General features: G+C 41.3%; 1 protein-coding gene across 2 annotated transcripts in view; it reads left to right on the top strand.

The window, feature by feature from the left end:
* Nucleotides 1-20,832, top strand: part of LOC124795002 (tubulin epsilon chain-like) — a 145,675-nt gene that overhangs the window by 36,541 nt on the left and 88,302 nt on the right. For both annotated transcript variants that reach the window (XM_047258756.1, XM_047258755.1), the window contains exon 4: nt 12,789-12,977. In XM_047258756.1, coding sequence (XP_047114712.1) covers nt 12,789-12,977 — 189 coding nt within the window. The remainder of the gene's footprint in view (nt 1-12,788; nt 12,978-20,832) is intronic.

The following is a 20,832-nucleotide window of genomic DNA, read 5'->3' as shown; positions in this document are numbered from 1 at the left end:
TGTTCCTTAACAAATTCGTTTTAAAATCACTTCTAGTGCATGATATCGGCCACACTTTGGCGCACTAAATGCTTTCCTCCTACTTGAACCTTCAAATAATTTGTCTCTCTGCAGTCGCGATCGCCTGAAGTTGGTCACATCAATCCCGTATCGCAGACCAGCAGCACAATTAGAACGTTGTTCCGCAAAAGAAATAATGCCCCTCTTGAATTTGGAACTACACTCCTGGAAATTGAAATAAGAACACCGTGAATTCATTGTCCCAGGAAGGGGAAACTTTATTGACACATTCCTGGGGTCAGGTACATCACATGATCACACTGACAGAACCACAGGCACATAGACACAGGCAACAGAGCATGCACAATGTCGGCACTAGTACAGTGTATATCCACCTTTCGCAGCAATGCAGGCTGCTATTCTCCCATGGAGACGATCGTAGAGATGCTGGATGTAGTCCTGTGGAACGGCTTGCCATGCCATTTCCACCTGGCGCCTCAGTTGGACCAGCGTTCGTGCTGGACGTGCAGACCGCGTGAGACGACGCTTCATCCAGTCCCAAACATGCTCAATGGGGGACAGATCCGGAGATCTTGCTGGCCAGGGTAGTTGACTTACACCTTCTAGAGCACGTTGGGTGGCACGGGATACATGCGGACGTGCATTGTCCTGTTGGAACAGCAAGTTCCCTTGCCGGTCTAGGAATGGTAGAACGATGGCTTCGATGACGGTTTGGATGTACCGTGCACTATTCAGTGTCCCCTCGACGATCACCAGTGGTGTACGGCCAGTGTAGGAGATCGCTCCCCACACCATGATGCCGGGTGTTGGCCCTGTGTGCCTCGGTCGTATGCAGTCCTGATTGTGGCGCTCACCTGCACGGCGCCAAACACGCATACGACCATCATTGGCACCAAGGCAGAAGCAACTTTCATCGCTGAAGACGACACGTCTCCTTTCGTCCCTCCATTCACGCCTGTCGCGACACCACTGGAGGCGGGCTGCACGATGTTGGGGCGTGAGCGGAAGACGGCCTAACGGTGTGCGGGACCGTAGCCCAGCTTCATGGAGACGGTTGCGAATGGTCCTCGCCGATACCCCAGGAGCAACAGTGTCCCTAATTTGCTGGGAAGTGGCGGTGCGGTCCCCTACGGCACTGCGTAGGATCCTACGGTCTTGGCGTGCATCCGTGCGTCGCTGCGGTCCGGTCCCAGATCGACGGGCACGTGCACCTTCCGCCGACCACTGGCGACAACATCGATGTACTGTAGAGACCTCACGCCCCACGTGTTGAGCAATTCGGCGGTACGTCCACCCGGCCTCCCGCATGCCCACTAAACGCCCTCGCTCAAAGTCCGTCAACTGCACATACGGTTCACGTCCACGCTGTCGCGGCATGCTACCAGTGTTAAAGACTGCGATGGAGCTCCGTATGCCACGGCAAACTGGCTGACACTGACGGCGGCGGTGCACAAATGCTGCGCAGCTAGCGCCATTCGACGGCCAACACCGCGGTTCCTGGTGTGTCCGCTGTGCCGTGCGTGTGATCATTGCTTGTACAGCCCTCTCGCAGTGTCCGGAGCAAGTATGGTGGGTCTGACACACCGGTGTCAATGTGTTCTTTTTTCCATTTCCAGGAGTGTATAATGAAAGCGTTTCGTCGTGGTTCACTAACACCAACAAGCACTTCACAAAATTCCACGAAGCAATAGGTGCCGCTACGTGAAATCTTAATGAGCCCCAGCCTATCAACTCGTGTGACAATCCTAAAGCCTTGTGCATTGTTGATATTTTTATGTAAAGAAATTTATTTTTGTTGCTACGAATTTTGAAAAGCTGCTACATTCGAAGATGAACAATTCGGAATTCCTATTTACTTCGTTGGATAATATATGAAAATGCAGTGGTCGGAACTCGGGGCGGAGAAAAAAGCTTGTCTAATACCTTTTTTTAAAAAAAATTATTTACTTACTCAGAGGTTTGGCGCCAATATTTATCTTTGTGCCTGCAAAGCATGCCTATAGAACATATGTTCGACGGCAGAAGTTAGTTGTGATGGCACTTACCAACATTTTTCAGAACTTCCGCTTACTTTGCACTCGATTCTAAGCCGCAGGCGGTTTTTTGGATTACAAAAACCGAAAAAAAGTGCAGCTTAGATTTGAGTAAATATGGTATGTTACTTAGTGAACATAGTTGCAGTGGCCTCTGTTCGGTATTTGAAATTTAAAACTTGGTAGGAAATGGCACCCCTCAGGGAAGTGAGAGCAAGTGTTGGGAAGGAACACCAGCTGCACTCATTATGTGCGCCTGGGGGCCTCATTAAACATGTTGAAGAGGCTGTTCTGGCAGCCATCGATGGAATGGGCTGTAACTATCTGCAAATTGTGGCAGACACTGGACCAAGTAATTTTCGGAGAAATGGCATTTTAGATTAGGCGACTGTGCTTCCAGTCCAAAAATTGATAACTACAGGGGACCCGGAAGTTAAAATGTAAGCAGCTGTCATGGTTAGATTTCAAATTCTTTTACGTTTCAAATTCTTAACTTGCTGATCGTCAAATAGGTGTTGAGTGTGTAACTCAGTTATAATGCATTTTAAAATATCATCTGGGCGCAGTTGTTATGCACTGACAGGCACTTTGCATTGTGTTCAGCAACAAATAATGTAGTCAAAAATGCACAGAAGTACTTGTAAAATATGTTTATTTCATCACATCACAGATAAAACTGACACAGGTGTACTGGTTACAAAACTGGTTCAAGACATGCAGTGCAGCTATCGCCACTGGTGTTGTCAAACATTCAGCAGTTACAAAAGCATTCTTTATATAGTAATAATTAAACTTACAATTGAAATCTCAGTGCTTTCATGAGACTGATTACAGACTTAAGTTTGGCAGATAGTGATAACAAGTTTTAAGTAATTATTATGTTGAAAGAAATCTGGTTTTACATAAAAATTGCATGAAATATGTATTGCAAACAAGTGATTGACTACATTCCTTAATTGCTTTGTAATTGCACCATGACTTTTGATACTAACATGATTTCAGTCTCTTTACATTGAGTTCAAGTATTATTGCTACTACTGCTTTTCTGTATCCTCTTCTCAAAAATAATAATCTCAGAGGTTAGTTAAATTTGCACAAAATTTCAGCACACATTATCAGTGTTCATAAATGTGGCACATGCAGGACAATGCAATTGAAAGGTTTGTGAGTATATCATATCACACAAATATTATTGCAGCCTCCAAAATGCTTGGCATTGACCTTTTCAGCACGTACTATTCCATTCTGCTACATTACAAAGTGTCAGTATAAGATCAAGAGAAATGCCCCCTACAGATAAGAATACTTTTAAAATCTTAGCTATTAATTGCAGAAGCATTGACAACAAAGTACCAGTGTGACAACAAAGTATCAGTGTTTGAAGGCATTGGAGCTCACAAAATACAAGTTACAGGAAGCTTCTTAAAACCTGAAATTGACAGCAGTGAGATTTTGCAAAAAATTGAAGTGTATACCAAAAGGATAGGCTAATGGTTAATGGAGACAGTGTATTTGTCACAGTAGACTAGGGTGTCCATTTCATTTTCATTGAAAAAGGGGACATCTAAAGTAAAGTAGAGAGAAACCTGGGACAATGAAGAAAAAAAAAAAAAAAAAAAAAAAAAGAAAAAGTGACATAAATATTGCACTGACTAAATTTAATACACATGCACTCAGATGCTCCCAAATCACTTTTTACAATTATTCTGCCACACTATCACTGTACTTTTCACTTTTATGTACTTTATCAAGAAGTGCATTTTCGTTTGAAATTGTATCATAAAAGTCAGTACATGATACACCATTAAAGCGTGTCTTGACAATGAGCAAGGCTCTCACTGTTTCAACTTTCATTCTGTTTTTTTTTCATCTGACCACAAATAGTTCACTAACGAAAATACATGTTCCACAGCAGCATTTGACCCAGGAATTGCCAGACAAAACTCCATCAAATGAATCATGTTTTTCATGTTAATGTTTTTACTTTTGAAATAAGCAAATATTTTACACCACGTTTCATTAACACTTTCTTTGTCTCCTTCATTTTTTGTGAAGTTCTGTGCACATGAAAATTCATCGAACAGTTCGTGTTCGTCAACAGGAAAATTTGGTACAATACGTTTGACAAAAACACAACAGTCCTGAATATCCTCCCACTGTACCTGCTCCTTTTCAGTATTAACCTAGTGAAATTCTTTAAAAGGTGTGACAAATGGTAAACACCATTCTTTAATATACTCAATGCAAGAGTCGTAGAAGATGTCAGCATAAATATGGAATTGTTCTACAGTAATTTCACCCTCTTCTTCCAGCTTTCTTAGATTCTCATGTACAAAGGATGTGAGAAATCTTTCAGATTTTCTACATTGTAATTTGCCCAATAATTTGTTTGTTTATTGATAAACTTCCATTATTGTGATTTCTTGTTTCTCGATACATTTAATTGTTGTGGAGAAAGGATTTAGCTGGGTAACAAGAAAATGTAGAAGAACAATAGACACAGAGTTGTCAAAGAATTGTTTAAGGACAACAGGACACTTACCAAAGGAAATGATATATGATTTCAAAGCAGGAAATATCTTTACAATTCTTTCCAATGCTGGTAGCAGAGATAGCCCCCTTGTCTTGCTGTGCTCAAGTACAGTTTTGTATTCAGTTTCAGTAAACTTACAGAATGACATCAGAGATTCAACCTTTACTGTATATATGTGGAAATGTTGGTAGATTTTGTTTACAATTAATTGGCAGTCGATGGGTAGGCACTCTGAGCCAGTTTGTAAGGAATTGTGCACCACATGTGCTGGACAGCCAACACCTACTATATTATTCACTGTGTTCTGTTGCAGTTTATAGAACAAATTGTTTTTTCCTTTCCTCTGCTTACCACCAAAATTGGGGTTAGTGTTGTCTGAAGAAACTGCAATCACCTTTCCCTCAAGATCATATTTCTTTAAAACCTCCAGCACATAATTCTGAAGTAAATCTGAAGTTTCTCCAGCTAAGTTAACCAATTCGAGCACTTTGACCGTGGTGCCACTTTCAGGGTGAAAATACCTGATAAGGAGAGGAACCAACTTCAAATCCAGATGATTCCATGTATCAATCATTACAGAAATGAATCGAGCGCTTTCCAGTTCATTTAAAGCCTGCTGAGCTGCATACGGTTCAATAACATTTGAAATGATTGCATTACATTTTGTGTGTCCACATGTGAATTTAGGATTGAAAAGTTTTTTAACAACTGCTGTAGTACAGTCCATTGACTTAAAGCTATGGTTATGCATTGCGCTGTGGTATGGAAACCTAACTTCTTGTGCTGCCAACTGCCTATCCATTTCTGTTACTGATTTTAAGTTTACATAGTAGTCACTCACGCATTTATTTGCTCTTTTCGTTTGATCACTCATGCGCTGTTTCTTCGTCTTAATGTGATTCACAATGTCAGACCTTCCACCATGACCAATAGCAAATTTTGATCTGCACAACGTACATTTTACAGTTTCTCCACTACCAGTGATAAAAGGAAACTCACTTTTTACATTGCTGTTAAAATTACACTTTCGTTTTGGCATAATGAAACAGTGCAAAACATTAACAGTGTGGTGACGGAAGCCAGAGAGAAAGTATCATTGGTGTAGAGTATCTCTGGACTGAAAGGATGGATTCAGTGGATCGATTTAGAAGAGAAGAATCTTCGTTGTTATTCGTAACCTATAGTGCGTTTAAAATTACTCACGATTTTTGACAGTTCGGTACATGTTTGGGGTATGTTGAAAGTCATCACACGCTTCCTAGCGTAAATAATTGCGCAGTTAATAGCAAGTCAAACAACCAGTAGCGTAAAATACTCTAGCCAAGCAGAGTCATAAAAAAACGGGACATTTGAGCGTCCCCAAAAAAACTTTCGGGACAGCGGGACATTTTGGTAAAAAGCAGGACGAATGGACAACCCTACAGTAGACAAGAAACTCATATCCATCAAGGTAGATATTGAAACTGCAAATGAGACTGTGTGGGCAAGACTGAATGTCAAGGGTGGGCATAAACTTCTAACCAGATCCTTCTATTGACCATTAGACTCACCTCCAGATGTAACCAAAAACATTAAAGAAAGCCAAAGTTCACTAGTGTGCAATTCCCTAATCATACTGTCACTGTCAGAGGAGACTGTAATCGTCCAATAATCAATTAGAAAAATTACAGTTTTGTACATGGTGGGCTTAAGGAGATGTTTTGTGAAACATTGCTGGATGATGTCTCTTCAAACTGCCTACACCAAATGCTTCAAAAGTCCACTTATGATGGAATTAAATTGGATCTAATAGCAACAAATAAACCTGTTCTCTTTGATGATGTCCACATTTGAAACTGGTTTCAGTGACTATGAGGCAGTTGCAGCAACAATGATTACCAAAGTAGTCTATTAAAGGCAACTAAAACAAGTAGAAAGATTTACATGTTCAGCAACTACTGCAGAATCTTTACTTGTTGTTGCGAACAGATGCAGTTCCCTTTTCTTTTCACAAGACACTTTAATTCCTCTAGTGATCCATGTTTTCTTTTGTCCCCCCCCCTCCCCCCACAACAGCTGTTTAATGTCCTTTCTGATTAGCTTATGTGGAAAGCTATTTTCAAATAATGGTATGAATTTGTCATGTAATAGATTAAATTTTATGTCAGCATTTGGTTCATTATAAATTTCATCCCTTCTCATCTGTTGTGAACTGTTCTCATAAATGTTTGTGCTGATCTCTTTAATTATTCTAAGTGCTTTCCACTGAGAAGTGTCTATTCTGTAACACACTGTCTTATTTATCCTAACTGTATATCGCATTACTGGGTATACAGTTATTTTAATGGCAGCACAGACATTCGCAGGTTTGCATCCTTGGTTTCAAGAGTATTGCCATAGCTGATTGTCATAAGTCCATGATATTTTGGCGGACTATTGTTCCACTGTCATTAGATGCTGCTGATGGAGTGAAGTGTCTGCTGTGGGCTTGCAGTATTTAACCTGCCTGTCCAGAGTTCAGGCCCTGTGGTAGTAAGGGCGTGTGCAGCTGTGATAGTGGAGGGGAGAGCCTCATTTGGCTTTCACCTGCCATCCATGTTGCACCTTGCATCTGCGTATCACGTTTTGCTTTGATGAATCTTAGTATTTGCTCCTGTGCCATGCTCACTTTGAAGCCAGAGTCCCTGTAAATGAAATTATCAGTCGGATAAAACGTAGCCCTAAAATATATCAGTTGTGGCCAGGACTTCCGTTTGCAGGTAATTCATTTAATGTCCTTTTTAAGTGCAGTTTTCTGCTATAGGAAAGTTGTTAGTCTGTAGTAAGTGGGCATGGCACTCACGTTCTGTACATCAATCTTCAGTGCAGAACACAGCATTGAAAACAGTAATAAAATGAGTTACCAGCAAACAAAAATTCTGGCTACCCATAATAAATTTTGGGATTGCATGTTCAAAGAAGCTATTGAAATTCAATTGATGGATAATTTAATCAACAGAGACACTGGCTTCCAACTGAGCACGGCATGGGACCCAATACTAAGCTCCGTCAAAGCAAAATGTGACACCTGGATGCAAGATGCAACAAATATGGCAGGTGGAATGCAATTGAGACTCTGCCTACCATTGTTCTTGCTGCATGGATTCCACCACTGAGCACCGTGCAGGACCGATGAGACCTGTCTCTTGACCAGCAGATATAAATACACCCATGCATGTAGCATACACTTATTCCATCAGCTACATGGTGGTGGTGGAACAGTTGTCTGCTGAAACATCATGGGCTTTTGACAGTTATATCCATCAGTATGCCCAAGAACAGTCAGCAGCATATATTCCGGGAAACCCACAAATCACAGGTCACAGGTGTGTTTGACCCAAGAGAGAAAATCATGGAGTCAGTGAAGATACAGAACTGGCAGGCACTTGAATACATATGTGAACTATCGTGAGAAAGCCTGCTTACAAAGTTCCAAGAATCAGCTTTAAGTGATGAATTGAGGAATATATTACAACCCATACATATGGCTCTCAAAGGGACTGGAAGGTCAAGATTAGCTTAATTACAGGTGCACAGAGGCATTTAAACAGTCATTCTTCCCGCAGTCCGTATGTGATTGGAATGGGAAGAAGCCCTGCCATGCACTTCACAGTGATATGCAGTGTGTGAATGTGAGTGGTTGAAAATTACTGATTTTTCTGGTTCTGAGTGGGTCCAAAAGGACAGGGCCATCTTATTCTCCTTCTTCTTGTGTAACATGGGTTTGTACTCCCTCTCTAATAACACTGATGATGATGGGATACTGAACACACGTCTCCTTCATGTTTTGATTATGCTTACAGCTACATTTTTACTCTGCAAGTCCTATAATATTCCTAATTTTATTGATTATGTTTGTACAATATACCTATAGTAAGAAACACATTTGTAGAAGTCACCACCTGTACTTCTAATTTAAAAATAGTTCTTCATGTAATGTGGACTGAATGTTGGACAGTGCCTGACTAGAACACATTAACCATCTTTTGAAAAGGAAAGTTGCTACTCACCATATAGTGGAAATGCTGAGTCGCAGATAGGCACAACAAGAAAACTGTCACAAATAAGCTTTTTGCCAACAAGGTCTTTGTCGAAAGTAGACATACGGTGAGTAGCAAATTTCCTTTTCATAATATTGTTATATTTCATCCTGAATTTTCCATTGTTTGATACATTAACCATCTTTATGTGACTTGTTCAACAACAAAGTAAACCTGTTAAACATTGTGCTGCTCTTCTGTCATCACATGGGGTACACGAAAGGAGCCTTCCCAAAGATCATGACAACGATCGGGTGTTCCCTGGGCAACGTTAGGCCTGTGCCTAACGGCCAATCCTTTCAACACCAAGACACCACAAAAAGGCTTTTATCAAAGCCAGCGCTAAATATAATGTCCATAAACATTGAAGGGCTCTCTCGTGAGAAAGAAGTACTACTTGCTGTAGCATGCAAAACTCACAACTGTGATCTCTTACTAATCCAAGAGACCCACATTGGCCCCACAAATAGAAGACCAAAGATCCACAGAATGAAATTAGTAATTGAAAGACCACACGAGCTATATGGCAGCGCAATCTTCGCCAAAATGGGCTTAGGTATTATATCTGCAGAACTGACATCTCAAGAAGACATCGAAATCTTGACTGTAGAGTTACAGTCCTGCACTGTGACGTCTATATATAAGCCTCCGAGCAGGGAGTTCAGATTCAGTGAACCAACCAACTTCAACTCACAACCAACGAAAATAGTAATGGGCGACTTCAACTGTCATGGATCAGCCTGGGGGTACAGGCACACAGACAAAAGTGGGGACGACCTAGAAACCTGGGCAGACTCAACTGGCCTTAAATTAATACACGACCCCAAACTTCCATATTCCTTCAACAGCAGCAGGTGGAACCGTGGATACAATCCAGATAACATCTTTGTCAGCGAAAACGTAGCACATCAAACCAGGAAGGATGTGGGAGAACCCCTCCCACATACACAGCACCGAGCTGTATTATGTCTGGTTGAAGCAGTTGTTAAACCAGCAACCACCCATTTCCAAAGACGTTTTAATTTTAAATGTGCCCTATGGGACAAATTCTCTGAAGAACTTGACAAAGAGGTGCAGAACCTTGATGCTATCCCGGAAAAATATGACACTTTCATTGAATTAGTTAAAACCGTCTCCCGAAGAAATATCCCCCGAGGCTGCAGAACTAGTTATATCCCTGGACTTGACGGAAACTCAAAGGTTCTTCTGGAACATTACCAACAGCTCTTCGAGGAAAACCCTTTTTCAGAGGAAACAACTATGGCTGGAGAAGAACTCCTCCAGGCCATATCAGCCTCAAGAACAATGAAATGGTGTAATCTAATCACAAACCTAGACATGAAACAGAATAGCCGAAAGGCCTGGCAACTTCTTAAAAACATCAATAATGACCCCTCATCTAATACACAAAATTTGTATAAGGTCACACCAAATCAAATAGCAAATCAACTTCTACTTAATGGTAAAACCAACAGGAAGCACCCAAGAAAGAAACTACAGAGAGGCACTCAAGAAAAAGACCACCTAGGCACCTCCTTTACTCTGAAAGAATTAGAAGATTCCATCTCCATAATGAAAATTAATAAAGCCGCTGGCCTAGATGATCTACGCCCAGAACAAATAAAAATGTTCGGACCTGTTACCAGACGGTGGTTACTAGATATGATGAACAAATGTGTTCTTGAAATGAAAATCCCCAAGACTTGGCGGAAGGCAAATATAGTAGCTATACCAAAACCTGGAAAAAAACCCCACAGACCCCAAAAATTTTTGGCCTATCTCCCTGCTTTGTCAGCTCTATAAAGTCTTAGAAAGAATGATCCTTAACCGCATCTCAGAACATGTAGACAAGAATATAATTAAAGAGCAAGCAGGATTCCGCCCAGGAAGGTCATGCTGCGGACGAATCCTCAACCTTACACAGTACATAGAAGATGGATACGAGCGGAAACAAATTACAGGTGCAGCCTTTATCGACCTTACAGCAGCTTACGACACCATAAACCACAGTAAGTTAATATCAAAAATATACAACACCACAAAAGACTACCGACTGGCGCAATTCATCCAGTGCCTGTTGCAGAATAGACGGTATTTTGTCACGCTGCAGTCGAAGAAGAGCCGATGGCGGACCCAGAAAAACGGCCTACCTCAAGGTAGTGTCCTCGCCACATTGCTGTATAATATTTATACCAATGACCAACCGATCAGCATGGACGCTCGCTCCTTCATCTATGCAGACGATACAGTCGTTGCCACCCAGGGAAAAACCTTTGAAGAGGTAGAAAGTAAATTAACTTTAGCGATTGAAAAGCTGGGTGACTATTATGATAATAACCACCTCAAGCCAAACCCAGCAAAAACCCAGGTCTGTGCTTTTCACCTACGTAATAAGGAAGCAAGGAGGAAACTCAACATAAGCTGGAAGGGACAACATCTATCTCACTGCGACACACCAAAATATCTTGGGATTAAACTTGACCGTGCTCTCACCTACAAGGAACACCGTTTGGCCACAAAGATGAAAGTGAGTGCCAGGAACAACATCATCCGCAAGCTAACAAATAGCAAATGGGGAGCGCAACCTACAGTTCTCCGCACGTCAGCTTTAGCTTTATGTTTCTCCACTGCGGAGTACTCGGCACCCGTTTGGCAAAATTCCACCCACACTGAACAAGTAAATATATCATTGAATGAGACTGGATGCATCGTGACAGGATGCCTCCGCCCAACTCCCACAAAGCAGCTGTACCACCTCATGGGCATAGCCCAGCCAGACATCAGAAGAAGGACTGCCGCAGAAATCGAGAAACATAAACAGGAGACAGATCCCAGGCATCCAGTGTTTGGATACAATCTTCAACCTCGCCGACTTAAATCAAGGAAGAGTTTCCTACGAACAACTGAAGCAACTCTTTTATCGCCTAGAGCACGACGAGAAGAGCTGTGGTACAATGTGGACCCAGGAAGACCAGGGAATAGCCCCAGGGAAGAACCCACAGCTGGCTCTGAACTCCCATATACGACCTGGAAAGCCCTGAATAGACTACGAACAGGCGTATCAAGATGCAGAGCAAACTTGGAAAAATGGGGCTACATCAGTGCAGACGAGCCCTGCGAGTGTGGAGAACAGCAAGACCCACAACACCTACTGGTCTGCAGGAAACTAAACAACCCGTGTTCGACTCAAGACCTATTTGAAGCAAATGACAAGGCTATTCAAGCTGCAGTGTATTGGGCTTCACGTGGGATATGAAAATCGGTCTGTTTCGCATCCTTAGCGCTTATCATTATATGTTACATACTTTTCTATATTATTGTAGTTAATTTACCTTATAACCATGTATTATTGTATTATAACTGTTTCTCTTGCATTCTAATATAATTTTTTTTGTAAAATGGTGATGTCTTGGATACGATAAATAAAATAAATCACATTACCAGTGATACTGACTTGATGAAGATAGCAGTTAGATAGCCATATGCAAAGACAGTCTGCAGAAAAAATTTTAAACCTACTTCTCTCTTCATCCCGCTATTTATGTGACACATCATTGTTGTATGAACTGTGACTATACGTGTCTCAGAGTTTCCAGGGAATATAAGGGAGTTGAAGAAGGTCCTTTGATGATATCTTCCACAGCAGGTCTTGTTACAGTAATTCACACATGCAGCTGCAATGTAATATCCATGTCCTACCAGTTATACTTGAAGTAGTGTTTTCTGTCATTTTTCGTATGATAGAATAAGAAAATTAAATTCATGTCATGCGGTGATTCTTCGAATTAGCTGTAAATTCTGATGGTCTACCAGTCACTCTACTCAATCACTAGCATTACAATGTCTCAACAGTTCCATCTGGTTCTTCGAGAAAGAATGTTCTAAATGACAGTACAATGTCTCCAACAGATGTTGCAACAAATCTGGAAGGAAGTTGAGTTGGTGTTATCATCTGTCTGACAAGATGAATATTGATAAATATATTGCGTTGAACATTTTAAGAGTCATAACCTTACAGCATGACTTCTAGATTAGAATAGAATAAATTGTTTACTAAGTTTAACAACCTTGTCCTGACTGGTCCTTTGATTTTCTTGAGAGATTATATGCAACAGAGATTTCTACATTTTTCTTTCCTTTCAGGGCTGAAGGAAACTTGTCTCATGGTAGAAGATACGCAAGCAAGATAGAAAACTTGCTTCGGAAGTCAGCAGAATCTTGCGATCAGTTGCATGGTTTCTTGCTCCTTTTCTCAGTTGGAGGTGGCACAGGCTCTGGTCTGGGATCTTCTCTGCTGCCATTATTATCAGACATTTTTCCAGATGTACACAGGTACTGTGCACTGTACTACAACTAAATATTTCGTACCTGGTTTATGAAATTTTTGTCGTCATATTAGATAAGAAAAATTTATTAACAAATTACAATTGAAGGAATTTTGGGTTCAGTTAATGGAAAAGTCACAAATGTTTCACAGAAATGTGAACTGTATACTCTTTGAAATGTTCATATATGAGAAAGAATACAAGTTACATTGGGAAGCAGCTATGGATATCTGTTAGTGCCTTTTCAACATGTTTCGAAACACTGTAAGTGCAATGACGGATTGATATGCTTCCTCTTTCTTCGACAGTTGAGCATCTGGGTTACAAGTATTATACTTTATCAAAATAATTTAAAGTTTTGTTCATTAGTGCTCCGTGAAAATCATTACAAATCTATTTTTAAGTATTATGAATATGTATACTCATAAGAGATCTCTGAACACCAAACTGCAGTTCAGAGTTAAATCTGCAAAATGTGCTGTAGAAAACTTTCCTTACCTCATGAGTAAATAAAAGATGTAAGTTCCTAGACCTATTGCACAAAAAATTTTAAACTCTTTTTAGGAATGTGTGACGTACTTAACATCTGCGCGAGTCTTACCTCAACCAGCACATACAAAAAACTGACCAAGGCTTGTGTAGCCATCAGTCTGCCATTGGAAAGCATAAAAAGGCTTTTATTGTGCATTTATTACTAAAACAGCATATCTAAATCAAACACACAATTCATGCTTATGCACTGCTTCCTCTGACATATGATTGACAGTAAATCTTACATATTGCCTCTCATCCATTATGTGTGGACGCTTCAGCAGATATAAATAATATTAAAACTTATTACCAACAATAGTGTTACACACCCAACGGGATTAGATCTATAATAGGTTTTACATGGTGATGATGGTATTTTTCTTGGGCACTTCATTTATGATTTATTTGCAGATTGCTCTTTCATATTCCATACTGCTGCTGTGCATATTAAATTACTGAAGTGAGTTTTTTAATCATCACAATAAATATTCCAACTCGCTATTCAAGTTGTACTTGCTTATTAAAAATTATAGTGCTTTCTTTCGACAGTGCTAATCAAGAGCTGTCAGTGGACATTTTATTTGTTTTGATAGCTTGATGGATTTGAAAGTTATTGATCTGTAAAGAACAAAAATAGATATACATATTTCATTGACTTGAGATAATGTAATATTTCATCTACAGTGTGTATCTTTGAACATTCTTTTGGTCAGTGGCAGTGTTTGTTAGGTAACTTAATTATATCCAGATCAGAATAAAAGTGATTGACATCTAGCTGTTTACATGGCTGTTACCATAGCAACAGCCAGTTTGAGAGCACATTTGGCTGCACCTCCTGTTCTGTTCACCATTGTCAGATCTCTCTGCTACTGCAGTAACAACTATTGCAGCTCGTTGCAGATGACGCTCGTGAGCGGTAATGTAAACAGTTGTGGTCTGTTTTGCTGTGTGCTTCATTTCTCTGTGTGGGGAATTTATATTGCACTACAGAATGTCTGAAGCTTGCAGTGGAAGTGTACAATCAAGTTTGGTTGCTAAATGGAAAATTCAGCAATCTGCCCATGTTTTACTTGGTCACACATATGAGTTTGTGTGCTTGATGTGAAAATATTTCAAGGAGGAGAGAGGCAATGGTGTACTCTATTGCCTGTAATGAAGGGAGTCGAAAGAACTGTAGATGCTTTGAAGACACGCAAAAATACTGCCGTTAAATTTGTAAGGAGAAATACTGTCCGGAAGGGGAAGAGCTTGGTTCATCCAAATTGCAGACACCCAGTAAAACGAAAAGAACAGAACCGCGTATAAGAAACTTTGACCCTTTTCAACAAGTTGCAGTTCATCGCCATATATATGGGTATTAAGAAAAGAACATTCAACTGTAAAAAAAGCTGTGTGTCACTCTTCGTGAGGCAGAGTTATTCAGTGGCAGCAAGATGTCTTTGTCAACAATTGTCAGAGCCCTCGGTATTCTGTACAAAAAAATTAATGGACAGAAAATTATAAAGGAGAAAGGTGACAGTGTAGCATGGCATTGTTGATTTTTAAGAAATATCATTAATGTGCCATTTGAAGGCATTTTGTGTGTCTACAAAATCTGGATGAAGGCCAATTATTCTGTCAGAAAACCATGTTGAAGTGGCAACTATTGGAAAATCTAAATCGGCCCTCCCTACAGTTCAGTTATTAAAGATGGCAATGAAGAAAGCTGCCACTGTTGAATGATTGAAATGCTCTAATGTGAAAATTCAGGACGTGGGCACAGAGTTCTTAAGCTTCCACCATACCGCTGCCACTTCAACACCATCAAAATGGTTTGGGCACAGATTAAACATAAAGTAGCAACAAGTAACAAAAGCTTCGCTATGACAGAAATTCAAAGACCATTAGAGGAAGCAGTGTCACAAATGATGCCAGAGAAGTGGAGTAATGTTGTGCCCCACACAGAAACGGTTGTTAAAGAAGCATTGAAAAGTGAATTGAATGTGGAGAGTAAGTCTGAAAATTTAATTATATCCTTGAACAATTCCAGTGACTCGTCCATGGACGAGAGCTCAGATAACAGTGGTGCAGAGGAAGAAAGTGATTCTGAACTAAGTGGCATTACAGTGTGTTACCTGTTGCTTATAAGAGATATACAAATAATAGCAGCCAGGTATCATTTTATACGCAGGAATGCGTTTGTTAAGCTTCATTCAAAGGCAGCATGAGAAGATAGAGCAGTAAGGAATAGCACAGGTGTTGCTGCTGCGCCATACTGTGCACACGTGCCCTGACGAACCAACAACATCGCCCCCTTCCTTACTCAGATGTGCTTCGCTGTCAGTCACTTGGTTATTCTGATCTGGGTATCGTTCTTGTTTTACTTTTGTGACAACTGAAAAAACTCGCAGCTGTCTCAGTTTCTGTCGTATTGACCCATCATGTCATACACTGTCTTGAAACAGCCACTTGACAGTGAGTTCTACACTCAGTAACTTTTCAGTTTGCCTGCTTTTCTCAAGACTGCCAAAACTTATTTTGTGGTTTGTACGCCTTTGTCAGTAGCATTGGCTGAGCAATTGTCTTTACTAAATCTGGCAGCTTCAAATTGACATAGCTATTTTAAGTATTTCTTCCAAAGGGATAGAACTGCTTTCATTTTTTTTCCTCTAAGGTGTAGGAAAGATCAGAATATCTGTTGCACTGAGCATTAACCTGACAGTCCAAGATTAGCTAACTGTCACAAATTATGGTATTTTTCAATTATCAGCTTCCCTGTTAATCTCACTATGCCAGATTCTTTCTGAATTGGTGAGAATAGATCACAACAACAGAAAAATTTAACAGTTGTTAATCATTGATGCAGTTTGTGACAGATACATCCTGTGGTTAATGTATACATTACTAGTTCCACATCCATGAAGTTTCTTCTTCAGGATGAAATGTATGCAACTGGGTGAATAATTAATAAATGAAAGAATCAAGTAATGAAAAGGGTTGTCACAGGCTCTGGAAATCAGGGAATATCAAGGAATTCCTAACGTGTCAGGGAAATCTGGGGGGAAAAAAACACTGAAAAAAATCTCATTTTTGTCTCAGTAGATGAAATGATTTCTTTACTGAGACATCATGCATTGTCAGCGGTTGGGTGCAGCTGAGCACGTGCGTTGCTTCCCTACTCACTCATTATTAGTGCTTCTCATCTTCCTACCCATCCCCTCAGCTTGCAGTTGATGCTGCCACCACTTGTCACTGTTAGCGTAGCAGCTGCGGATGAGAGGCAGGGAGGCACGAGGAGTGGTTTGTTTGGATCTGATTCTCAGAGACTGTAGACGCTGTGGCCGGAGATGGCGGTCATCTGTGCGTAAGTTGTGTCTGAGTGATTATGTGAATTCTCGGTTTCTGACAAAGGCTATGGCCGAAAATTTAGTTGTGAGAATGCGATTGTCTTTTCTATGTGCCTGTCTGTGGATCAGAGGTCATCTTTACGGTGAGTTGCTACCTATCCTCATTATTATTGATCCTCAGAGTATTTGCCCAAGTTATCCATTTCATGGATTGATCACTGCGGTCCCATTTCATCAACATGGTGTCTGTGACTCCTGAATAGCTGGGCACACTATTGGATTCCTGCAGCAGGTCAAAACAGCAGGCCATTTCTGCAGGTATCTCTAAGAGGTCAGGTCTGCCGATCTGAAGCCCTTCATTTCCCACTAACGTGCGTGTCCTGCCCATAAGATCTAGTCTCACCGACCTGCCTGCAGGCCGCGTCTGTTTGTATGTGGCATAATACAACAGATTTTTGTGGTTTATCCATGGACCCAGGGCTCTAGTGCTCCTCAGCAGGTCAGAGGCCACAGGCATTGAATTTCAAAAATTGCGACTGTCTCACCTCAAGTACATTGCAAGGTGTGGCGTTTTATGGACATTTTATTTATTCTAGCACATTTTGGCACTTTGAAAGTAATTTATATATTAGAAAGTATGTGCAATCATAAGAAAAAAAATATGGCTGTCGCTGGCAGTTTGTACGCTGTGTACCCAAATATTTCTCAAAAGAAAAATCACATAATAGCTGTAAGATAATAGATGTTACATAGTTTGTGATAACCGACAGTAATGAACATAGTAGAACCAACATTTTATTGGCAACTACCTATATTGTTGGGTTACACAGCTCTTCCCCACCTTATACATAACTTTCAAGGGCCCTATGTTTTTCCGAGGTTATTTCTGAAATCAGTGAAGGTATTTTAAATCTGTCTTGTGACACCAAGGAAATGCTTATTTTTGTCACAAAATGTGTTTTGTTTTATTGAAATACAATAACATCTGTGGTCTTAATGAAACACATGTACTGTTTGGCTTGCTTTCTCCATCTAAAAACAGTTCATTACAAAAGATGTTGATGTTGGTTCTTAAGATTTTTGCTCACATTAGGAAACACAGTCTGCTTGAAAGTTTTATTTAGATATTTCCTTGTTTGGCACTATTTTTCGTGTACCATAGCTGCAAAGATGGATTGTCAACTTAATGTCTGTACTTACCCTTGAGATCTCAAAATTTGTCAGGGAAAATGCTAAAACTTGTCTGGAAATCAGGGAAATATCAGGGAATTTCACTTGAGGATACTTGTGGCAACCATGATAAATGTAACCTGTGTTGAGTAAAAACCATTCAGTTATCATGGTGTGTCAATTGAGTTACAATTCAAGAACTGTCAAAACTCTCAATGTCATAATGTTCAGAAGTTAAAGCCACTTACTGCTGACATGAACACATTAGTAAATAGTGCTAAGATGGCTCCAGTTAAGGCACACTCAGCGGTGACAGCTACAGCAGATAAGAAGTTGTGAATGCTTTCGTGTGCAGTTGGGGACATATGCATTGTATGTCAATGTAAGAAACCAAACTAGCAGCATTTCCTCCACATTGTGAAGTAGTGACTTGCAAGATGGGATATGTTCTCCAGAGGTATTGGTGAAGACTCGTATTCTGACCCATTCTGATATTTCATTACATGGGGTTTCAAGTGTCAGGTGTGTGCAGTATTTCTTGTGAACATCTCAGTGTTTAAGTGAGAGAAACCTTTTGCTCTTTTTCTGAGCACTGTGCCAAACATGTGCTGTATAAAATGAAGTGAACCAAATAGATTGTGGTGGAAAACTGCTTAGAGCATGACCACTATTGCAAAATATTAAACATATTGAAGTGTGGTTATTAATGAAGCATTCACAATTAAACCAAAACACAGTAATTCCAGCAGAGTCTAGAATTACAAGTTTTGTGGAACATCGGGTGGGCTTTGGACACTAAGTAAACACAAAGAACACTAATCATCTTGATGTTGAAGCTCTTTTGTCTGTGGTTGCTTTAACAATAACATGTATTTTTGAGTGGGGTCCACCTTTAGCAAAACAAAATTTTGTTTTTTGTACCAGACATGTTTCACTGCAGTTGCAGCATCATCAGTGGTTTTTTTTATGATTATGGCTGTTAAACATAAGGAATGTTCTTTACTGTTTAAATACATGTAAATATTAGTTTCTAAATTGTAATTACAGGTTTTTGAAGAGCACATAAAATTGTGCATTCTTACCTTCCTAGGCAACGGCCTTGCCACAGTGGATACTGTTATAACGTCAATTTGAACACATATATTTCAAAATGACACAACACATGTAAGTCACTGAGCACGTTGACAAAGCAAGACATGTGATCATGATAACATTCAAGTGAGCACTGAGTCCAAGTCTAGCGGCCGCTGGCTGGCTGGCCGCTTAGTTGGCGCAGCTGCTGCATTGCTGGCAGACAGCACCGCATGTAGAGGACGCGCGTAATTGCGTGGCGGCACTTTGATTGATCGGCGAGTCACAACACTTTTCCCCCCTTTTGAAATTTTTGCACTGGTCTTGATGGAAGTGGCCTGTAGATTGCTAATGTCCATAGGCGTTGTATGACTGGCCGTAAAGTCTCGAGGAGGAGGCTTCCCGTACGGACGGAAGTGTCCCCGATGATAATGGGTTGAGATGACAGGAGATGTAGGGGTCGAATCTGCTGGGGCCCCGTGCACCAATTTGCCTGTTGCGGCAAGTCCGGTTGATATAACAGGAGACACGGGCGATGTGTCGGCGTCCGTAGGAGAAGGAGGTGAGTAGAGTTGCTCCAACAGATGATGGTCATCCGGTTCCTGCATGGGCACGTCTCCTGGTGGCGTCCGTTCTTGTACGGGCACGGAGATGACGGGAAGAGGGCTGTGTTGTGAGTAATGAGAGATGCCAAGAATCCGAGCGTCAGGTAGAGCTGAAGGTGGTGTAGCAGCATTCAGAACAGGCGTTGCTAGCACACGAGGCCGAAGCTGGTCCGAATGACGCACTGCAACACCCGTGTCCCTTCTGGATTTCATACAGGCGTCGGCCACGGTGTCATAAGATGCGGCCCGGACTCCTTTTTGGCCGCCTGCCATATCCCCGTACTCATACAAGGTCGTCGGCGGTGAACCGGCCAAGCGAAGGCACCTGCGGCCATGAGGTGGAAGGCCGCAGAAGATGAAGTAGCGTGCGGGGCTATCGGCCATGTAAGAGCTCAGCTGGGCTGTGGTCGCCCATGGGGGTGAAACGGTAAGAAGCCAGTAATTGGAGAAGCGCATCATCAGCAGCAGAAGAAGTCAGGAGTTTCGTCATCTGAGCCTTAAACGTGCGGACCAGTCGTTCAGCCTCACCGTTTGATTGTGGATGGAACGGAGGGGCCGTGACATGCATGACTCTGTGACGAGCACAAAAATCCGCAAATTCGGAAGAGGCAAATTGCGGACCATTGTCAGTAACAAGAGTAGAGGGAAGGCCTTCCAAAGAAAAAATGCGGGCGAGAGCACTAGTGGTTGCCGCGGTGGTAGGCGACATGCAACGGACAATGAAAGGAAAGGTAGAGTAGGCATCAATTATGAGTAGCCAATAAGTACCGAAAAAAGGTCCCGCAAAGTCAGCATGAATGCACTCCCAGGGCATCTCAGGCGAAGGTCACAGTAACAAAGATGACTTCGGGGCGGTGGCCTGTGATGCAGAAGGGCCGCAGGCAGCGACCATGTGTGCTATTTCAGAGTCAATGCCAGGCCAGTACACATGACGGCGCGCCAGAGATTTTGTGCGAGAGACACCCCAGTGCCCTTGGTGAAGGAGGCGCAAGACCGAAGCATGCAAAGACGCAGGTACCACAACACGCGGCGAAGTGACGTTGTCGGGAAGTGACGTTGATGGATGAAACAAGCAAACAAGTAGTTTGTGATCCGTAACAAGATGAAATTTTGATCCATAGAGAAAAATACGAAACTTATGAAGAGCATAAATGATGGC

The sequence above is a fragment of the Schistocerca piceifrons genome, chromosome 4 (genome assembly GCF_021461385.2).
Source record: "Schistocerca piceifrons isolate TAMUIC-IGC-003096 chromosome 4, iqSchPice1.1, whole genome shotgun sequence".
In the NCBI taxonomy this organism is placed as follows: Eukaryota; Metazoa; Arthropoda; class Insecta; order Orthoptera; family Acrididae; genus Schistocerca; species Schistocerca piceifrons.
Note: the sequence above shows the minus strand (reverse complement) of the source record. Positions and strands in the feature narration are given on the sequence as shown.